At 42.1% G+C, this 20,315-nt stretch overlaps 2 protein-coding genes across 2 annotated transcripts; both read right to left on the bottom strand.

The window, feature by feature from the left end:
• Window positions 1-3,037: 3,037 nt before the first annotated feature.
• On the bottom strand, window positions 3,038-9,507 carry LOC308130447 (serine hydroxymethyltransferase, mitochondrial-like; the record flags this gene model as incomplete). Its single annotated transcript, XM_080496848.1, has 12 exons — window positions 3,038-3,165; window positions 3,289-3,396; window positions 3,531-3,686; window positions 4,117-4,216; window positions 4,354-4,516; window positions 4,792-4,931; window positions 5,002-5,124; window positions 5,206-5,287; window positions 5,974-6,174; window positions 6,595-6,674; window positions 8,601-8,824; window positions 9,489-9,507. 12 exons carry the CDS (start codon window positions 9,505-9,507, stop codon window positions 3,038-3,040), a joined length of 1,524 nt encoding a protein of 507 aa, XP_080352974.1.
• Window positions 9,508-10,558: 1,051 nt separating this feature from the next.
• Window positions 10,559-15,360, bottom strand: LOC308130829 (neurexophilin-2-like; the record flags this gene model as incomplete). Its single annotated transcript, XM_080497322.1, has 2 exons — window positions 10,559-11,401; window positions 15,283-15,360. 2 exons carry the CDS (start codon window positions 15,358-15,360, stop codon window positions 10,559-10,561), a joined length of 921 nt encoding a protein of 306 aa, XP_080353448.1.
• Between the last annotated feature and the right edge of the window lie 4,955 nt (window positions 15,361-20,315).

Below are 20,315 nucleotides of genomic sequence, written 5' to 3'. Positions count from 1 at the left end.
ATTATTAAGCTTCCATGCTACAATGATTTTTCCCACGAACCCAACTTAATTCCCACAAGCATTAAGTTCAGTTACTCACAATACAAGGGGATGAACTTGCTATTAACTGTCTTTCTTGCCGAGGGAATCAGATTTGCTACGCAAGCAGTGTTCTCACTCATTTCTTTATTTAAAATGGCCACAGAGTTCACACGAACAACCAAAAACAGCCAGAAGCAGTCAATCATCCTAAACTGCATGATAACAGATTGTCCACAGTGACATTAGTGTTTGCCTGTATCCATAATACCTGTGTGGCTTTAGCATCAGCATTGATGTCTATGAGTTTTCTGTTGCATGTCTGTAAGTTACTTCTGCCGTTCCCTTGCTGCTGCTTCTGATTGCAATAGGTTCATGAATGCAATCCTTTCAAGAAGCACTAACATCCAAATAGCAGTGTTTTTCTCCAACTAACTGAGGCAGAATCAGTGAGATCAATACTGTATTGACATCTCAGCTAATGTGTCACTGCAGCATCACAATAACACAACTCAGCATCCTAAATGACAGATTTCTTGAACTCTGAAGTTTATGTATGTTTTATTTTCATCCTGTTCAGCCTGTCGACCATCCTCAAGAAACTCCATCACTCGTTCAAATGGATAAAAAAAACGTTTTTTATCACAATTTCTCTGTGAATCTCTCAGCCTTGTCAAGTGAAGGTGAGACTATTTTTTTTCAAAATTCTTTTATAAGTAACTTCAGAGCTCTCCTTCGCCTCTCGGGGTTTACATTCATCCCTGCGTGAAGTGTGTTTTCTCCCTGCGATGTAACCAAAACCTGATGGGAAAACAAGGTATTGTGATCACCTCCTCCTCCTCCTCCTCCTCCTCCTCCTGCAGCGGCGGTGCACCCTGAGGGTGAAGAGATGTGCTGATGACCTCTGCTGATGAAACACGAGTGATTGAGGGAGTTCCCTGAGGAATTCCTTTGGAGGAAAATCACTGGAGTGGTCAGGTCATGAGAAAGAGTGCACAGTATTTATTTGCACTGTGACGCTCCATGTGCGTGTGTTTGTGGACCCGCGGGTTTGTTTGTGTGCGTTTTCTGACAACCAAGCTAAGAACATCTCCGACCTCTGAACTGTGAGTCAGCTGCTCGGCCTCTGACGGGGGGGGGGGGGGGGGGGGGGCACATTCCTCTGGCGGAGACTAAACACACAACTTTGGACTGGAAATTGGAAAGAGCCCAAAACAGCGACGAACAAAGATGTCTGCCTCCGAACAAAAGATCAAATGAACATTAAATGCTCCAATAAGCAGCAGCGAGACTTCATGTTCAGAGCTCGTCCGTCCTGCTTCATGAAGCGCTTTGTGTGTGTGTTTCTCCACAGAATGGGGAATAAAAACACCAGAATAAAACAACAAAGGTTATAATTTCATTGAAGCGCCAAAGAAATAGGAAACCAGCTCTCTTTTTAATGTGAGTGAACGTGAAGATTAGATGGCAAGAAGAGAAACTCTTTCAATAAACTGAGAAATTCTGAACTTTGCTTTCAAATAAGTCAAAGTCTTCTGAAGCTACATGACAGTCACGTCCTCTCTTGCTTGTTTCGTACTTTGTTTTCATCATTTCTTTTGAGGTGCGGTCGCCACTTGACACAAAAGAACACTTTTAACCCCCCCTCAATAAACCACCCCCTGAACAAACTTGTCCTGGATGGGATCAGTTGCTCACACGTCCCATGTGTTTCTGCTTGTTTGCAAAAGAGAATCTGGTAATCAGCTGTCTTTCAAAATGGTAACATGTCAGATAAAATGAAGTCAATAAACATTTCAAAGGTGAACAATTAGAGTGGAAGCAACAAGTCGGTGTTAGTGTCCAAAAAACTGTATTTTTTTTTTCTTCCTGTTACAAGAAGTTGACAGTGACAGGAAATGACCAGAGGAAATTCCAGCAGCTCAACTCGGATCAGTGTCTGTAAACCAGAACAGAACCCCACCACCACCACCACCACCCCCACCCCCCCATCCCAACTCCCCGCCCTCTTACATAACCATTAACTTAGTCAAGTTGCCTTTACAGCAAAACAACAGGGGATTTTTTGCAATATTAAAGAAGTGAAACGAACTTTCCAATCCAGTGTTTATTGCAGTTACAAAGAGCTACCATATCTACGTACATACATGAAGGTGCAGAAGCTGGCAGGATTTTAATACACATGCAAAATGAACCTGTCTGCAAAGCACAGCTGCTCTGAGCTTCTCAGGACGGGACAAAGCCGAATGTCGATAAGCGCTCTAAAACAGGATTAGTGACAAAGTGCCACAATACCTTTAGAAACGGCTCCTCTCAGCATTCAAAACTGCAAAATTCTTTCCTCAGAAGTGGAAATGTCTTTGAGAAAATACAGCTGCACCAAACACGCCATACGACTGTGCGTGTGTGTTAATAGATTTTTTTTTTTACCTGCAGGACTGGACATATTAGCTGTTGTTGGCTTCATTTCTAGCATTTTAAGTAAGGTTATCAAGCTTATGTGAAAAGTTAAAACAACTTCACAAAACTGTTTTTGTGTTTTTACAACTTATCATTTTCATTATAGGTGAGATTATACAGCAGCCACTACTTCTGTATACTTAAGAAGTAAGATTGTTGCTTCTTGTAGACAATAGAACTTGATATGTTGTTTCGACTAACCTTGAAATGCAAAATATTATAATATTTAAACATGTCAATGATAATGCAAAGCCATTGTTATTGTTGCAGTCATTGAAAAGTAACATGTCATCATATAATGAATATAGGGTTATTATATTTAATCATTTATTTGCATTCACTTTATCATTGGTGTTATATACCTTTCATTTGTTATTTGAGCTGTTAATGTGAAATGTCTGCAGGAATAAGCAGTGATGCTGCACAGTAACTAAACTTTAAACATACACAGCAGCACTTATCATTCTCGGAGCATTTATATTTAAAATCAAAGAGTAATTTCAGTGTCAGACGGGGTCTAGAAGAAATGAAAGCTGTGCTGTATTTCTGCGTCTTGCTTTCAGTGGTCAGTGAATCCAGGCATGGGGAAGGGCCTGGCAAAGAGCTCCACCCTCTGGCAGAGCTCTGCGATGCGTGACACCGTCTCGGGGTCCTCCAACACGAAGGACTTAAAGCTCGCCAGGTTCCCTGGTGACAAATGGACGAGCATAAGAAATCAGGATAAAGGCCCCAAACTGCCTTGTTTTCACGAGGTCAAAAAAAATCACGACTTTACACTAAAACAGAAAAGAAAAAACAAAAACTGCTCACCTGTTTTTCTCTTCACGTCCAGTGCGATCTGAATCCCTTCATCAATAAAGTCCACTACTTTTTCAAAATCTGCCTCCTTAAGCTGGCGAGAGGTCAGAGCAGGAGCTCCTGTGAGAGAGAGACCAGGAAACAACAAACATCGCATCACTTTGGATTGCTGATGCCAAAGGTCATAAACATCCATCCATCCATCCATCCGTCCGTCCATCCATCCATACATCCATCCATCCATCCAGCTGTACCAAGTCGGAGTCCTCCTGGGGTGAGGGCGCTCTTGTCTCCAGGGCAGGTGTTCTTGTTGGCGGTTATGTAAACCAGCTCCAGGACCCTCTCAGCTCGGGCGCCGTCCATCCCACGGGGCCGTAGGTCAACCAGGACCAGGTGGTTGTCTGTTCCACCTGCGAAGAGGTAAAAAAAAGGTGGATGATGTTGACTTTGTACATTTGCTTGTTCTACTTTGTTTAGGATCAACTTTGATCCATCAATCTTCTGTTCCCATTTAACTGACTCGGGGACCTGGGTGCCCTGTGGCTAATGTTTTGGAAGATGAACTAAATCACCATTTCCGCTTCATTCTCTCTTTACTCCCTAATGCAGGCTATGATGAATATTCTCCTTCCTTAAACCCTAACATTGACTTTTTTTCCATTCAGCTGTCAAGTGAAGGTTAAGTGAACTTTTCCAAAGTGAGAATGCAAATGAAGCTCAAGTGAATGCAACATGATCGTATTGCATCAGCTAATGGGAGAAAATTCAGTCCTCATTCTTCCACATATGCAGGTGTTCATATATTCTCTAAACCAATGGAAATCCTAAAGCAGTAATTACCTGAAACCAGAGTATAGCCTTTCTTCAGCAGAGCATTGGCCATGGCTTTGGCGTTTAACAGCACCTGAGCGATGTACTGTTTGAACATGGGAGTCGACGCCTGCAGAGACACACATGCAACATGAAAGAGAAAAATAATCTATTGACTCCCCCTCTCTGCTACTGTCAGGGCATGTACTGTACGTTCAACACTCAAATGAAGAATATTTCAAGAAATATAACGCAGGAAGTCGGGACCTGTCTGAGGGCGACCGCCACCCCAGCGATGGCGTGGTTGTGAGGTCCTCCCTGAAGCGATGGGAAGACGGCAAAGTTGACGCGGTCCTCCAGGTCGTACAGCACCTCACGACCTTTCTTGTCCACAGACCGCACACCTTTGCGGAAGAAGATCAGGCCAGCCCTGCAGAATGGAGAGGGGGGGGGGGTCAAACACACAACATGAAGTCCATCCTTTCATCTTCCACACTGGACAGCTGTAGTTCATTCAATTTACCTCATGTGATCTACTTTAAAAATCACAAGTCAGTCCTGAAAGCACACTTTTTTGCACTTAATTACAACCTCTTAGTACTTTCTTCACGTCTGGCAGCAGACAAACACTTGAGGTCGACTGCTAAAACTCACTGGTCTGTGAAAAGTCCAAAGACAAAATTGCCTCAGTGTCCCGTTCCTCACCTTGCCCCTCGCAGAGATTTATGGGTGGTGGACGTGACCAGGTCGGCGTGCTCAAAGGGAGAGGGAACGGCTCCTGCCGCCACCAGGCCGCTGATATGAGCCATATCCGCCAGCAGGTAGGCGTTAAGCTCCACACACAGCTGAAACACAGTCACAGGAGGAACTTGGGGTTAAGCTGATTCTGGGGTCTTATTTCCTGAGCAGACACACCTTCTTCACGCGAGCGTAGTCGATCAGGCGAGCGTAGGCGCTGGTTCCTGCTATGATGAGTCTGGGTCTGAAGAGATGGGCTGTCTTCTCCAGCTGGTCGTAGTCAATCAGTCCTGTTTGGGGCTGAATGGAGGCAACGAGAATTAAAAAGATGTGTTTTTTTAGTACAGCTTTTTAAAAAAAAAGGGGGTATAAAATACTCACATTCAGCTTGTAGGGCATCGACTCAAAGTAAATCGAGGTTGCTGAGATTCTCTTGGTGTCTGTCATGTAGCCGTGGGTGAGGCTGGGAAATTAGATCAAACAACAGAGCAATTCACTGATTCATCCATCCATCCATCATCCATCCATACAAATGTAAAAAAGAGAAAAAAGCAAATACAGAAATATTGATAGAAAATGAACACAAAATGTCTACATACAAGACAGACTCACATTGAAACACAATTATATTTTATATCTGTGCGGTTTGCCATTCATCCTTTTAAAACACATCCTACTGATGTACTTTTCACATTTCCTACTGTTGTGCACATGTAGTTCAACTGAAAACGTGTTCACTTCAAAGCGGTGGCATCGTCTGACAACTCCAGACAGTGAGACTTACATTTTGTCATTTTCATTAATGCCTTTTGATGCTAAGTCTTTAAAAATAACATCCGTTTTCATGCGGGAATATATTCGAGCCCCACGGGCAAAGATCTGACCATTTCATGGCACATTTAACAGAACTGAGTACCTAATACTGAAATAACTGTCAGATAACGTCAGAACATAAACCTGAATAAACACATTAAATGAGATGATGTGGAATGTCTTCTAAAGAGCCGGGATCAGGAAAAAGTGTGGCTTTTCTATGAGCGTGTGACATTGCTGGTTTATGTTTTCTTCATTCACAAAGTGGCCCTGCAGAACCATTAAAATTGCAAATACAAGTCTTTGGCTCAAGCATTATGTCAAACAGTGACTCACTGGCCCCCATCAGGCAGGTCCAGGCCCATGATGCGGTCATGAGGCTGCAGCACTGATGTGTAGGCTGCAAAATTAGCCGGGGAGCCGGAGTACGGCTGGACGTTGACGCCCCACAGGTTTGGATCCAGGTTGAAGGCAGTTAGTGCTCGCCTCTGGCACAGCCGCTCTATCTGGTCGACAACCTCGGCACCGCCGTAATACCTGGGAAAAACACATATTTAATTACAACATATTAGATTGAATCAGATTCTGTGTTTGACTATCACATCACACTTGATGCAAATAATGAATTATTATACCAAACCTTATTGAACAGAACCTATTGAATTGTATTATGTTCAGGTGAAAAATGCATTCTGGCACATTTCATTAGGACATTTGTTGTATCACATTTTCTATTTGTACAATTGCATTGAAACATCACATATCACACAGCCTCAGGCTTATATCTTACTGTGTTGTGTGTGTGTGTCCAGTGAATCTTTTATAAAGTACAGATTCAATTGTTTTTTTAACGACTATAGAGAAAGTGACATTGACCTATACCTGTTGTCTCAATCCTGCCTCACCGACATTTTTGAAATGTCGGTGGTTAAGTTAGTGCATCATTAGAGATGGTACCTTTGTCCTGGGTATCCCTCTGAGTATTTGTTGTTCAGACAGGAGCCCTGGGCCTCCAGCGCTGCTCGGCTACAAAAATTCTGACAGGACAAACATACACAGTGTCAAGATCCACACACTTTTTTTTTTTTTTTTTTTTTTAGACCATATTTCTATACTCGGAATACTGCCACCCTCCATCTGTAACCTTCACTTACCTGAAGAAGAAACACTTAGCACACTGGGAATAACTTCAGTTTAAGCTTGTCTTCTGCACTGTGCATTTATTTGATGTACAGCATAAGTATTCTTCTTTTATTATATTTATAGTTTTCCCCTTGTAAAGGGGCTTTGAGAAGACTACGTTGTACTTAGCACTATACCATTAAAATGGAATTGAATTAACGCATGATTCTTGTTGTTATTCTTATTAATATTAATCCTTGTTCAACCAATTTATGAAGTAAACAAAATGCCAATGCAGCCATCCTTAACTTCACGTGTACTTGAGGTGTAAATGTAACAAAATGTTTATTGCAGCTCGTATCAACATATTAGCATATTAGAGATACTGTAGTCACACCGAGGGACAAATATAGACGACTTTAAGTAGCTCTGAATCCCCGTGGGGTTCAGCACAGTGTCAAATGTCAGAGGAGACATCGAACTGCAGAAAAGAAAATTAATGTAAATGATTTTTTCTCGCTGTCTCAGTTTCTTTTCTTCTCACTTCAGCTCATCTTCACTCTCTTTCTATCTCTCTCTTTCTCTCCCACCCCCCTCCTCTCTCTCTCTCTGTCCTCCTCAGCCGCCCCCTCTGTCTTGTTATTATACTAAACCTGTCAGTGTTCAGGGATCCCTCAATCATTCTAGTGGGGTTTAAAACCAGCTCCCCATGAGACAAATGTCTCCTTCTGTGACATTTCAAAACGCTGCCTTGACACACACACACACACGCACGCACACACACACACACACACACACACACACACACACACACACACACACACACACACACACACACACACACACACACACACACACACACACACACACACACACACACACACACACACACACACACACACACACACACACACACCCGACACAGCTTGAAACGTAGAGATCAATGGTAGGAATCAGTGAGGGGACCTAATGGGATCATTTGACTGTGTTCCTGCAGTAAAGAAGCAGAGACTCTCCACTGGGAGTCAGCCTGCTGCTGCGAAAGTGACTGACGGCGCATGCACAAGAAGATGAAAATCTTTCAGATGTCATTGTGACTGATAGTGTTGTGGGTTCATAATTGGCGGAGAGCAGGAGAATAAAAGCTCCCATCTTTTTCCCACAGCTTCCACTTTAGAAGAAATCAGTGGTTTGCAAAGGACGGATCTTCAAAGGAAGCTCTGACGGAGGAGGAGACTGTGAAGAAAACGGGTGAATTCCAGAAACTTTGGTGACTTGAGGTTTCACTCGTGAAGAAGAGGCTTTCTGCAGTTTAAGTTCTCTTGCTTTCTGTCTCACTTTAGCACATCTGTCTCCCATGGGAGAGCAGAGCAGGATAATTAGCAACACGCTTTAATCCCTATAGTGTGAACAGCTGCTATCCTGCAGTATGAACACAGTCAGATTAGGAAGTAAACTCACTTCCCACCAAACCCAAAGCAGTCATGCATCTGGAGCTCTTTCATTTGTAGACATAAAAAAACCTCGTACAAATTTCCACGAGTGAAAGAATTCAAAAAACATGAGCGAAAACATCAACTTTTTCCAACGCAGAATGACAAAATCCACCTCCACTTGGCTTTTGTATCTACTAGATGGCCATATGTTGACATAAGATAAAAACATGTGTTTCTCCTGCAGTGTTTTCACACACACACCCTCTCTGTGTGATGCAATACACCAAGCAAACATCTCCTCACCACACTGTTGATCGTGGGTCACCTCAGTTTACACACAATGTTATTGTCACTGTGCAAAAGATTGTGTGTTTGTTTTCCTCCTGTTCTGTGTTCGGGCCTCACCTCTGAGGCGATGAGTTCAAGTCCGCGGCACTGTCTGTCTTTCTCCCGCTGCAGGAGACTCCACATCTCCGGGTCGTCCTGGGCCAGGCTGTCCTGTCCGCTCCACCCACCTCCACCACTGCAGAGGCCTCGTCTGCTCCACTCCGCCGCCGTCTGACCTTCTCTTCCCAAACATCCTGAAGCTCTGAGGAGAACAGGCTGCAGCGTGGGACACCCCGACAAAACTTAGTCTGGTCGCAATTCAAGTGTCCACTTGAAAAAATAGGATTGTGAAAACAGTTTTTGCTACGATAAATTATATGCAGGAACTGTGTTGGGAGACCCTCAAGAGATTTAGTTGTATTTCTTGCAACTTATTTCCCCTAAAAAAACTCAGTCATTAATAAAAAACAAAAAAAAACAAAAACAAAAAGCTCTTGAGGAGACAAAGACCAAGTTGCAGAGTGTGATGCAACTCTCTATTATGCTTTATAAATTGTCTGCTCAGAGTTAAAAAGAAAAAAAAAAAAGTTTCTGAGGGTTTCTTTGCTGTTGTTGTTGTCCATGATTGCTCCTTTGGTGTCTTTTGAAACCCTCCCGTAGAGTGAGCCTGTGCAAAAAACACTTTCATCACTCAAAATTATAATACTTTGCACCAGGGGTTTGGAAACAGGGGAGTTAGAATAATGCAGCTTTTGATGTTCTAAACAATCCATTAAATGAAAGGCAGTGAAAAACCAAACATGTTATTCAATGGAGCAGTTAAGGAAAACCTTGGACATGAAAAGTGTATGTGGGCTGGCGAGACATGCAGTGACTGAGTTATCAGGGTCTTGTTTGTTGAAGCCAGCTTGTAGCTGCATGGCAGTTATGTAACTATGTGTTACTTTGGCCTAATAGACAGATTACCGTTCAAGCATAAACACATGTCGAAGTGAGTCGCCTTTCATCTTTTGTATTCATTATTTTTTTCTTCTTCTTCTCAGCTTTGTCTCTGTAATAGGCGTTGCATAAAGCGCACACTGTACAGTCAACTTTCTGTCGACAATAAAAAAAAAAAAAGCCTGCTGGGACAAATAGCAGCATGTTTCATTGCAGATTTACAATCAAGTTTTCAGAGAATAAGCGTCTGCCATGCTGGATGTGATCAGGCTGACCCAGATGGCAGTAAACAGAGGTTTAGTTCCAACGCACAGGGAAGATGGTCTAATACTGCAGACACAAGTGCGTCTGGGCGTTTAATGGGGATGGTCTAATCTTGAAGAAATATTGCGGACTTACCCGAAGGGCCTGGCGGATTGACGGCGAGAGCATGTTTTGTGACAGCTGCAGGCTTGGGAAAGCAAAAATACTTCGAAGGTACAAAGGTTGAAAGTAAAACCAGTGGAGGGGAGCGAGGAACATGCGTACTCTGTGTGACTGATAAAGCTGGCTATCACAATAATTAACTCATTTGTTTCTGTCTCAGTCAGTTCCATTAAAAAAAAAAAGCACGATAAAGGATCACAGCTACCTTATAATTAAACAGGTAAAACATTTTTAGATAATAGAAATTGGAAAAAAAAATCCTGGAAGCCGGTCTGTGTTTAAAAACTACAGATGCTGCTGCCCCTCATTATATACAGACATTTTCTTTTATTAATGGCATAAAAAGTCAGATGCACATTGTAAAAAAAAAAAAAGAAGAAAAAAAGATGATGCACGATACAAAGTGAATGTAAATGGAATTTACTGCTTCTTATTTTTTTTCTGCTGCGTCTTAACAGTTCCAGGTAACAAACCTCACATCTCCACACTCATCCTCGCCAGGTCGTATTATTCCGACCCACAGTTTGTTGTAAATTGTCCTCATTGACAAGTTTGCAAATAAAAAGTGACAACAGATGGAAAACACTGAACAAAAACCCAGAACCGATCAATATTGAAGAATGTCCACAAGATGTGTGATGAATGTGCGTCCACTCCTCAGTGTCACAATCTCATCCGAAGTGCTGCTGGTTCTGCTCAGATTGAAAGTTGTGGTCTGGACAAACCTTCTGCACCAGCCTGTAGTCTGTGCCGGTGAAGGCGATGAAGATGCATATAACTTTAAAAGGTTTTGCGCAGATCCAGGCGGCCTGTGACTGGGTGTTTTCCGCGTAGCAGGTCTGCCCGGGGTCGTACAGGCAGGGTTTGGTCTTCTTGGACCGGTTGGTTCTCTGGTACTCGATGCGGCAGTTGAGCTCCGTCACCATCATCACGTCCTGCTGGGGTTTCTGCTGGTCGGTCGGGGCGGTGCTGGTGGACTGGGGAGGCCGCGGGAACTGAGCCGTCAGATCCGGGAGCAGAACTGAGTTCTTGGCGTGGACGCTCTGAGACTCGGGATCCAGAACCTCCCACCCCACGGCCTTGGAGGGCGGCACGATGCTGACGGAAATGTTCCCCAGGCGGGACGAGTTGTGCCGGAAGTAGACGCTGAACGTGCCGTTGATGTGGTCCACGATCTTCCCGGTCACAAGGAGGCTGAACTTCATCGTTTTCACGTTGAAGTAGAAATCCCCCCAGCCCAGGATCTTCTTCGCCTTTGACAATGTTCTGGCCGGAGGCTTGGATTTGGGAGGAGGACGGTACAGGTACTGATCCAGGGCCTGGGAGAAGTTCTGAGGCCAGCCGTAGGGGCCAAGGGAGCCATAAGCTGGCGTTTTGTGTTTGGTGGAAATGACTTGTAAGTCTTTGGAGAGATGTTTAACCTTCAACGCCGCGCTCATAGCGTCCTCTCCACCGCCGCCATCCTCCAGCCACTGAGGGCTCTGAAAGTCCAGCGGCTTGAAAGTTTCCTGTACACGCAGGGAACTGTACACGCAGGGAACAAAAAACTAATTTAAGAGCAATCTTAAAAATGCGATGCTGAAAAGTGACTGGTTGGTTTGCATCGTGTCTTCAGATTGCCTGTTAATTCCAACTCATTGTGATTTTGGGACGCACTCAGTTTAACTAAAGAAATACAAAGTAGGTGGATCTCACCTACTTGTGTTGTAAATGACGTCTCGTCGGCACAGTAAAGCTAAAAGATTCACCTGGACTTTGGTGATTGGGTTCAGTTCCTGTGACCTCCAGCAGCTCACTCTAACCACATTATAATCAGGTTATAGTCGACTATTTGCACACAGTAGATGTTTACGTGTGTCATTATTGACTTGATAAAGTGGTGGATTAATGCAACTGTGAGTCAGAGTTTCTAGTGGTACAAGGAAGACAAAGTAAACCCTGAACCTTGGATGACCTAGATTAATAATGTTGCTCATGTCGTACTGTGATAAAATAAAAAAACACCATAAAACAGATGAGTTACTCATACCTGAGCCGCCAGCCTGATGGCTTTCTGTAGTGTTACAAAGCGGTTGAAGGGGAAGCTGTTTGTCCTCCAGACAGGATTTTATTACAGCATTCAGTCTTTGCTTTTGTCTGAACCCTGCGTGAACAGTCGGTATTATAAGGAAAACTAACTCTGCAAACTTACACTCATTAATCGTTGAGTCTATCATATCCTTATTTCACACTCGTCAACTGACAGTTCCTGACGCTTTTTGAGTTTGTGTAAGATGTTCTGCAGAATGTGACGAACCAGACAGGAGGCCAAATGGCCTCGACCACCACAATGATATTGAATGAAGGACAACTCCCCTGCAGTTGCATTACAAGGGAGCACACAATCGATTAAAATAATTAATCTTCAACGTGTTGGCTCCTCACAATGAGGACGACATGAAATTGACTCTGATCAATAGGCTATCTGCTCCAGGCAAGGACTCCGCTAACAGGCAACACACACACACACACACACACACACACACACACACACACACACACACACACACACACACACACACACACACACACACACACACACACACACACACACACACACACACACACACACACACACACTGCTATTAATGTAACACTCTCTCGTGCTCTAGTTGTAACAATATTTCCTTCAGTGTGACCTTGATGATGGAGTAAATCTCCCGGTTTATTAATCAATATTCTTCCAATTTGGAAAACACAGCAGGTCACTTTTGAAAAAAATAAATAAAAAATACAAGAGGATAGGATACAATAACATACATAATGGATGACACCAGTGAAAAGATGTTGAGTGTTTTCCACACTTGGGGGGCCTTTTGTCCCAAACATGTCTAGCTTGCATCCACACATCTGTTTCCTCTGCCTGCTTCTCCTGGTCCCAGGTCGGGGAAGGCTGCTGACCAATGAAGTGCACCCTGGATGGTCTGACACACAAGGAGACCAGCGAGCACACCTGCAGGACATTCAGAGTCCTCTACTAATCTGGTCATTTTGCATACGCCATAATCCAGAGAGTACAAAGGGAAAACCTTCTCATGCACAGGTTAACATACAACGTCCATATAATATGGATCCAGGCTGAATTTGCACTGGAGTTTCGTCATGAAGAGGTGAGAGAGCTAACAAGATGCTACCATGCAGCCCGAGATCGCATTAAGAAAACGACAAGAAGTAACCTTGTTTTGATCATCAATGCATTATCGTGGATTATTCCCTGGTCTCTTTCCCATAGATTTCCTTTCTCCTGACTTAAATTTGGGTATTTTTTCCCCTCTAAATATAGTCTATATATACCTTCTACTGAAAACCAAATAAGATGACACAGTGGGAAGGAACAGCCTGCATATAACGTGTGCAAAACGTGCATATCAACAAGTTGCATTACCTCCTGCAATGCTAACCGCGGTGATGAGAAACACACTGAGAGTGTTTGGAGGAAGTGCAGCATTAGTCAACACTTACAATAAAAAAATCAATAAAATTGAAGTGAGTTTTCAGTGATATTGTTCATTACAGTTTGTGCAGAGCAGAGAACGTCAGAGAAGTGTGGTGAACTCTACTTGACTGTCCTTAGTTAAGAAAACACACACACACACACACACACACACACACACACACACACACACACACACACACACACACACACACACACACACACACACACACACACACACACACACACACACACAGCACTGCAGAGGAAATATAACCGAGTGCAACTGTGAAAATTATTAACATGTTCAAATGTATGAAGCAGCTTATTAAAAGCCCGGCAACCTGCTGCTGTTGTGCCTGTTAAGACACACGGATCCCAATCCCTCCAAATCAAGTCATTAGCGGACGTCTGTGTGTGAGTCATAGTCCTGACACTCACTGCAAAGCTCACATGAAAAGCTGTCAGTGTTCTTAGAAAGCAAATGTACGACAGAATTAGGTTAATATCTGAATGATAAGCATGATGGACTCCAGCATCGCAGGTGAACCCAGGTGTTGTCACACTTTACATTTCTTGCATTAGGAATCACCCCAAAGGGGGATTGTAAATGCGGCACAGGTTAAAGATCATTATGCTCCCAGAGAGCCGAGACATGAGTTCTGCAAAAACTTCTGCACACTCATTATTTATGACTCGAGTCCCCAATTTGTTTTTATCCTAATGTGTTGAAGGCAGATGGAGGGGTTTTGTTTTTTCCCGGGTGTTCTCTCCCAGATTCCACAATACACAGCTCCAGGGATATCATTATTTCCCACCAACAAGTGGGATCCTCATCACCCCGTAACCACCCGGTCTCTGTGTGCCACTTCCTGCCTTGTGCTGTAGCTCCAGCTGTGCCTGTTGTTAGGAGCCTAAACCCCCAGCGATGTGCTGCTCTCACCTGCCCTAATTGGAGCCCACAGTGTGACAGCCGTGTCACTGGCTCAGTGTCAAGATGCCAGCACAGCGACTGCAGCCGAGCAACAGCAGCGGAGCTGGTTGCAAGCTTGTGCAAAAATCACCTGGAGAGGCAAAAAAAAAAAAAGGACTTGGGAGGAGCATTTATTTATTTATTTAGTTGCTTTTTAAGAGAAACAAAAAAAAAAAAAAAAAACCACCAACCTTTTATCTACCAGCTTTTAAAAAAAACTAAACATTTAATGTTTCAGTTTTTCTCGATATAACAAAGAAATGTGTTTCTCCCCTGGGTGAGGAAACTTTTTCAAATCGACAAAGGCTGCACAGTTATTCAGTTCAAGTGTTAATCGCAAAGTGATTCGCTTCGTGGTTGCTTATTTCCCTCGTCCGTGTTAAAGTCACAGACGTTCATGCAGCGTGAGATGAGGAAGTTCAATTAGAGACATGGGAGTAGATTAAATTACAATCATGCCTGAAAGAGAAGCACGGACCATCCAATTGGAACAAACTCAAACTGTCATCAAGAGTCAACGTTCATCAAGTCCAAAGACAAGCTTAAAAATGTTTTAATAAAGTCTTCAACTGTTGGTATAAGTGTGGAGATGTTAAAGAAGACCCTCATAAGCAGACCAGGACTACTTTTCATATCTTTTGTTTTAATGTAAGGTAATGCTGAATTGTGAGGTGGATAGAATGTATGTATGTTAGTAGTATTATTAAGAATATCAGTTCCTCTGCAACCAATGTCATTGTGTTAAATGTGTCAGTATAACTAAGTTATAGTCATTTTGATTGTGCAACTGTGCTGCAAAAATGATTACCAATAGCAGAACTGGAGGAATAAAGAACAATTCAAGGTAATTCATGACAAACTTCTTAGACGAATCTTGAGAGACGTGAACGAGACTAAAAGACAGCACTTTGTGTTTCCTAATGAGGAGCCCAGCTCAACATCTTACTCACCGACGAAGGAAGCAGCCACAGACAGGTGATGGCAAAGTTCAAACATAAGGTTCTCATTGTGAAGCAGCGTTTCTCCATCCAGAGCCGAGCCGAGCCGAGCCGAGCCGGGCCGCCAGAAGACACCGCTACGCAGGATTCACTGAGGTGAAGCAGACTCTCACTTCTGAAGTAGAGAAGACATTCTGCAGTGAGAGGAGCAACAATCCCCACGATGTGGAGTACCACTGCTCTCTCTCTCTCTCTCTCTCTCTCTCTCTCTCTCTCTCTCTCTCTCTCTCTCTCTCTCTCTCTCTTCTGCCCCTCTCTCTCTCCAATCTCTCCAATCTCTACTTTCTCTCTCCCATCTCCTCTCTCTCTCTCACTTTCTGCCTGTCTCTCTCCCATCTTTCCTTTCTCTCATTCTCTCTCTCCCAATTCCCCCCTCTCTCTCTCTCATCTCCCCTCTCTCCCTCTCCCTCTCTCACCCTCTCTCTCACTCCCATTTCCCCCGTCTCTCTCTCTCCTCTTGCAGCTTTATCACACACACACACACACACACACACACACACACACACACACACACACACACACACACACACACACACACACACACACACACACACACACACACACACACACACACACACACGGCCCCCGGCTTGCCTCCTTGCTCGTTTCCTGGTTTCCACCTGGCCGGTGCTTATTATGGCTCATCAACCCGGGAGAAGACACTGCGAGGAAGGCACAGTGTGACAGCCCTCCCCACTGTCCTCGCATACTTTAGCCACAGGGAGGCTGACAAAATGACAACAGCCCTCTGTAGGAAATGTGAAAAAAAATATATATCACTGACAACTTGTGAGCTTCTGCTGCCTCTGCCTATCTGTGGCAAAATGCAGCGGAAATCACCAGATAGATATGTTGTCCTAAATAAATAAAAAGCCTGAGTGAGTGTGCGTGTGTAAACACACTCACCTGTTTGTCCTGATTGGATGTATTCAAGTACCTCAGTATTTTGTAACTGGATTTGTACAGTTGTGCCAATTTCATCACAAAATGTTCTATCATATATTTACTCAGTAGTGATAGAAAGAAACCAACTAAGTCTGTGTGGGTTTTTTTGTTTTTTTTGGGAGGTTTGAGGTATGACTATAACTGTATGTTTCACTGGCAGGCAGCACAGTAATTAGCACCCCAATTTAAATCTGGATTAAACTGGAGGGTGTTTCTTTATGGAGTGTGTATAGTGATTGACAGACCTGGTGTTGGCTTCTGCTCATACTCCAGTTAGAATAAGTGTGAAATAATAATAATAACAACACACAACTGGTGTTATTTCCAGTTTCAGTTAACACGACAAACACCTGGTGGTTAAAGCAATATAGCAAGTTTTAAAAGTAAAACTTAGTGTTAAAAATGAAGAGAAAGCCTGTCTGTTTGTCAATTTTACACTGTCAGAATCTCCTATAATACTTGGTTAACTTAGAAATTAGTGTAAATAGATACAGTGACTTTGCATTTAGGATTTGATTTTTGCATATTACTGTATGAAGGAGGGGCTGCAGTCATTTTTCTCTAAGGTATTATCTAACGAGTCTATTGATATGGCAAAATGATGTATTCAGAATGCAACACACACACACACACACATACACACACCCACACACACACACACACACACACACACACACACATACACACACACACACACACACTGAATCCCTAACCTCAGTGTCTGCAGTAAAGTTTGATTGAATATTCATTGTGCTCTTTCCTGTTGGCTGAACTGGAAAAGCATGACGAGCCAGAAAAGCATGAATGTATATGTGGCTGAGTTTCTCTATGACTAATTGTGTGCTTGAGTGCAAGAGTGTGTTCACACAGTCCAGTTAGCTAATTGTAAAGAACTCTGAGTACACCCGGGTGGTGTCTAAGACTTCTCAGGTCCAGCTACTTCTCTAATGACTGCAGATAAGAAACGGCACAGCGGCTGATGTGATGATCCATCAAAAACCATGTTAATGTTACATGTTACATGAAAAAAAAAAAAAAAAAAAACAGGTTGCAGATTTTATCTCTCGTAAGAACCTGACGCCCATTTTCAGTCAAAAATAAAGCTTGATGCACAATTTGCAATTATTATGAAGCTCTATTCAGCACTCACCATCTCTGCTCTCCGTCTATTCTGCTCTCCTCTTGCACAAATACCACACAATTAATACTGAAAGATTACAGCACTTGCTTTTAGCTTCGATCATTTTGTTTCACACCATACGTCACGGTAAACACTGCGTTTGAGACTGTATTTTTATATTTGTTTCTGCCTCTCGGCCAGGTCCTCATTGCAAATGAGAATTGGTTCTTAACGATTAATGACCAGTAGGTGGCGATGCTGCTCTTTCAGGCTGGTTGTGGCTCCTCAGCAAAACACCAAGAAGAAGAATAACAGAACCGAGTTCGCCCTTGAAATGTTACTTTAAAAGTTGAATTTTTACTTCAGAATTATTGCTGCGGTGGAGAATAGGAGTTCCACCGATTCCACTATAGCTTTTAATCGCTGAGGATCAGTAAGTGTCTTCCTGGTTCTCTTTCAGCACAGCGAGCTAACCGGGCTAGCAGCTCCTCCAACTTCTACCAGCAGGTAAACTTCTGTTCTCACACTGGTTCAACATTACTCTTTAAATACTGAACTAGAATTTAAAACGTGCTTGTCCTTCTGCAGTTTTATATATAAATAATATATATTAAAAAAATCTCAATTTTTATTCAAATGTTGATTGTATCACATAGTGTTCAGTCTATGTTGTGTGGTCTATAATGTTTAATTATCATTTTGTTTCCTCTGTGAGGGTTGTAATTATGGCATTTGTAATGAAGACACACAGTTTTAATGAATCTGTTAACACATTTGGATTGGATGAGGGTATCTAAACGTTCTTTTTGTTTGACATTGACTGTTATTTGTGAAATACATTCACTAAACTTTTCCACTTTTTGAACGTGGTCACGGCATTCTATAAAAAAAAATGATTTATACCTCCTGCATATGCTTAAAGGTACTTTGTTTTTCAATTTACTTTTCACTTAATTTTCAGTTTTGAGTTATGAATAACAATTATTGCACAAACAAATAACTTTGCCTTTGATATCCACCACATTTAAATCTAATATATTTGTTTCCAACCGAGCCACAACAAATGTTTTGTGTATTCATCTGTTGGATGAAAGTGTTTAATCAAACTATGAACACAATTACCTCAGCTCGCCGCCTAAAGAATCCTCCTATTCATTCTGTTATTGATGCCCTCCCTACCGCCATATACCTCCTCTTTTACTTTTATAGTCACACTTTCAAGTGCTTGCACTGTCATTTAGTCAATAAGTATCAATCTATATTATACTTTAATATTTAATATACAATAATGTACGCTTTAATAATGAATACAATGTAGCACAAAGCAAGGGCCTTTAAAGTAAAGACAGTCTCAATAAGGAAGTATCAACGATAAAGCAATTACACTTCTAGGTGAAATACTAAATTAAGTGAACAAAATACATTTATGGTTAAGCCATATATACAAATGATTAAATAATTATTTAAAATTGACTGTTTTAAATATATCACCATAAATGAATGCTGTGGATGTTGTAAGTAGAATAAAGCAAGTTGAGTAACCTATGAGGAACATCTCTCATTATCTAATTTTGATTACAACACAGGTGTCAAACTCCTTTTAGTTCAGGGGCCACATACAACGCAATTTGATCTCAGTAAAATAGACCCGCACATAATATCATGATCATCTATAAATGTGTTGAGTGCAGCAAAGTATTAATATATTGTAAAGAAGTTCACATTTAATGAAAATAAAATATCCCTTTATAACATGAAAAACCTGAAACAAAGACTAGAATATTAACCATAATGAACTGGAAAATATAGTTTGCTACTTCATATTATGGTCTGAATAACTTGTCAAACTGTAGTTATTATCTTTAATGTATGAATATTTCTACAGTGTAGCGATCTTGATCTGAACTGATTCACCACTCAAGTGGAATAGGAGTTATAGAGTTGAGCGCCCCTGATGGTCCATTAAAAAAACGCAGTCCCTAATGACTCAGCTGGAAAATGTCATGTTCCGGGTTGTAGTGGACTCTGGCGGGACGGTTCTGGTCATTGGGCCGAACGTTTGACAGCCCTGGATTACATACATCAATGATACATTAAATATTATTTTTATTCTATACATCTTAATTTTATTCTATATCTATATTGTATTTCCATACAGTGGAGAGGTGCCGGTATATTATGATATATATATAAATATATGAATACATATATATCAATAGGATATTTTAAATAAAATTGGAGTATAATTTGTGTTCCCTTAAGGCGGCGTGTCCTCGTTTTTACAAATGAAAATCATTCCGTCAAGAAACGAGAACAGTTGGAGCTGGGACGTGGAAGATTTGAGTGCGCATGCCCATGACTGCGTTGTCTAAATAATCTACTAAATCGTAACAATAAGTCACCCAAAGGGGCTAAAACTAAATGATTTAAAACGTTGTTCTTCTTTTGATTCAGTTCAAAACAATTTGTTAAGTCACGATGGACGCATATTTAGAAAATAATCAAATAAACAAACGGGGGCGTGGTTACGGTCTGCCTTACTCCCGCAATGCATAGCGAGTGTAGATTTATACAGCTTGAGGATAAATTGTTACCGATTAGCCACCTTTTATTGCTTTCTGGTGCGATATTAAGATACCGTTGTGATTGTGTTTACGTTTATGTATGTTGATCGACTGGAAATGACTGGGTTGTGACACACGTACGTGTAAACCCTGAGTGACTACGACCTGTGTGAGAGTGGGTTGGGTCGGTCCGCGACTTCAATGGTATGCACTCTTGATTCTCTTCAGATCGTATAAATCTTTCGCCTTTTACTAAAGATTTCCGTGGAGAGGATCAACAAGAGTTTATCCAAATTTTTTGATGCCCTGCGCAAGTGGGGCTTCCTAACATTGTCAAAATAAAAGATCAACTTAGT

Source organism: Blennius ocellaris (assembly GCF_963422515.1).
Source record: "Blennius ocellaris genome assembly, chromosome: 5".
Classification (NCBI taxonomy): Eukaryota; Metazoa; Chordata; class Actinopteri; order Blenniiformes; family Blenniidae; genus Blennius; species Blennius ocellaris.
Note: the sequence above shows the minus strand (reverse complement) of the source record. Positions and strands in the feature narration are given on the sequence as shown.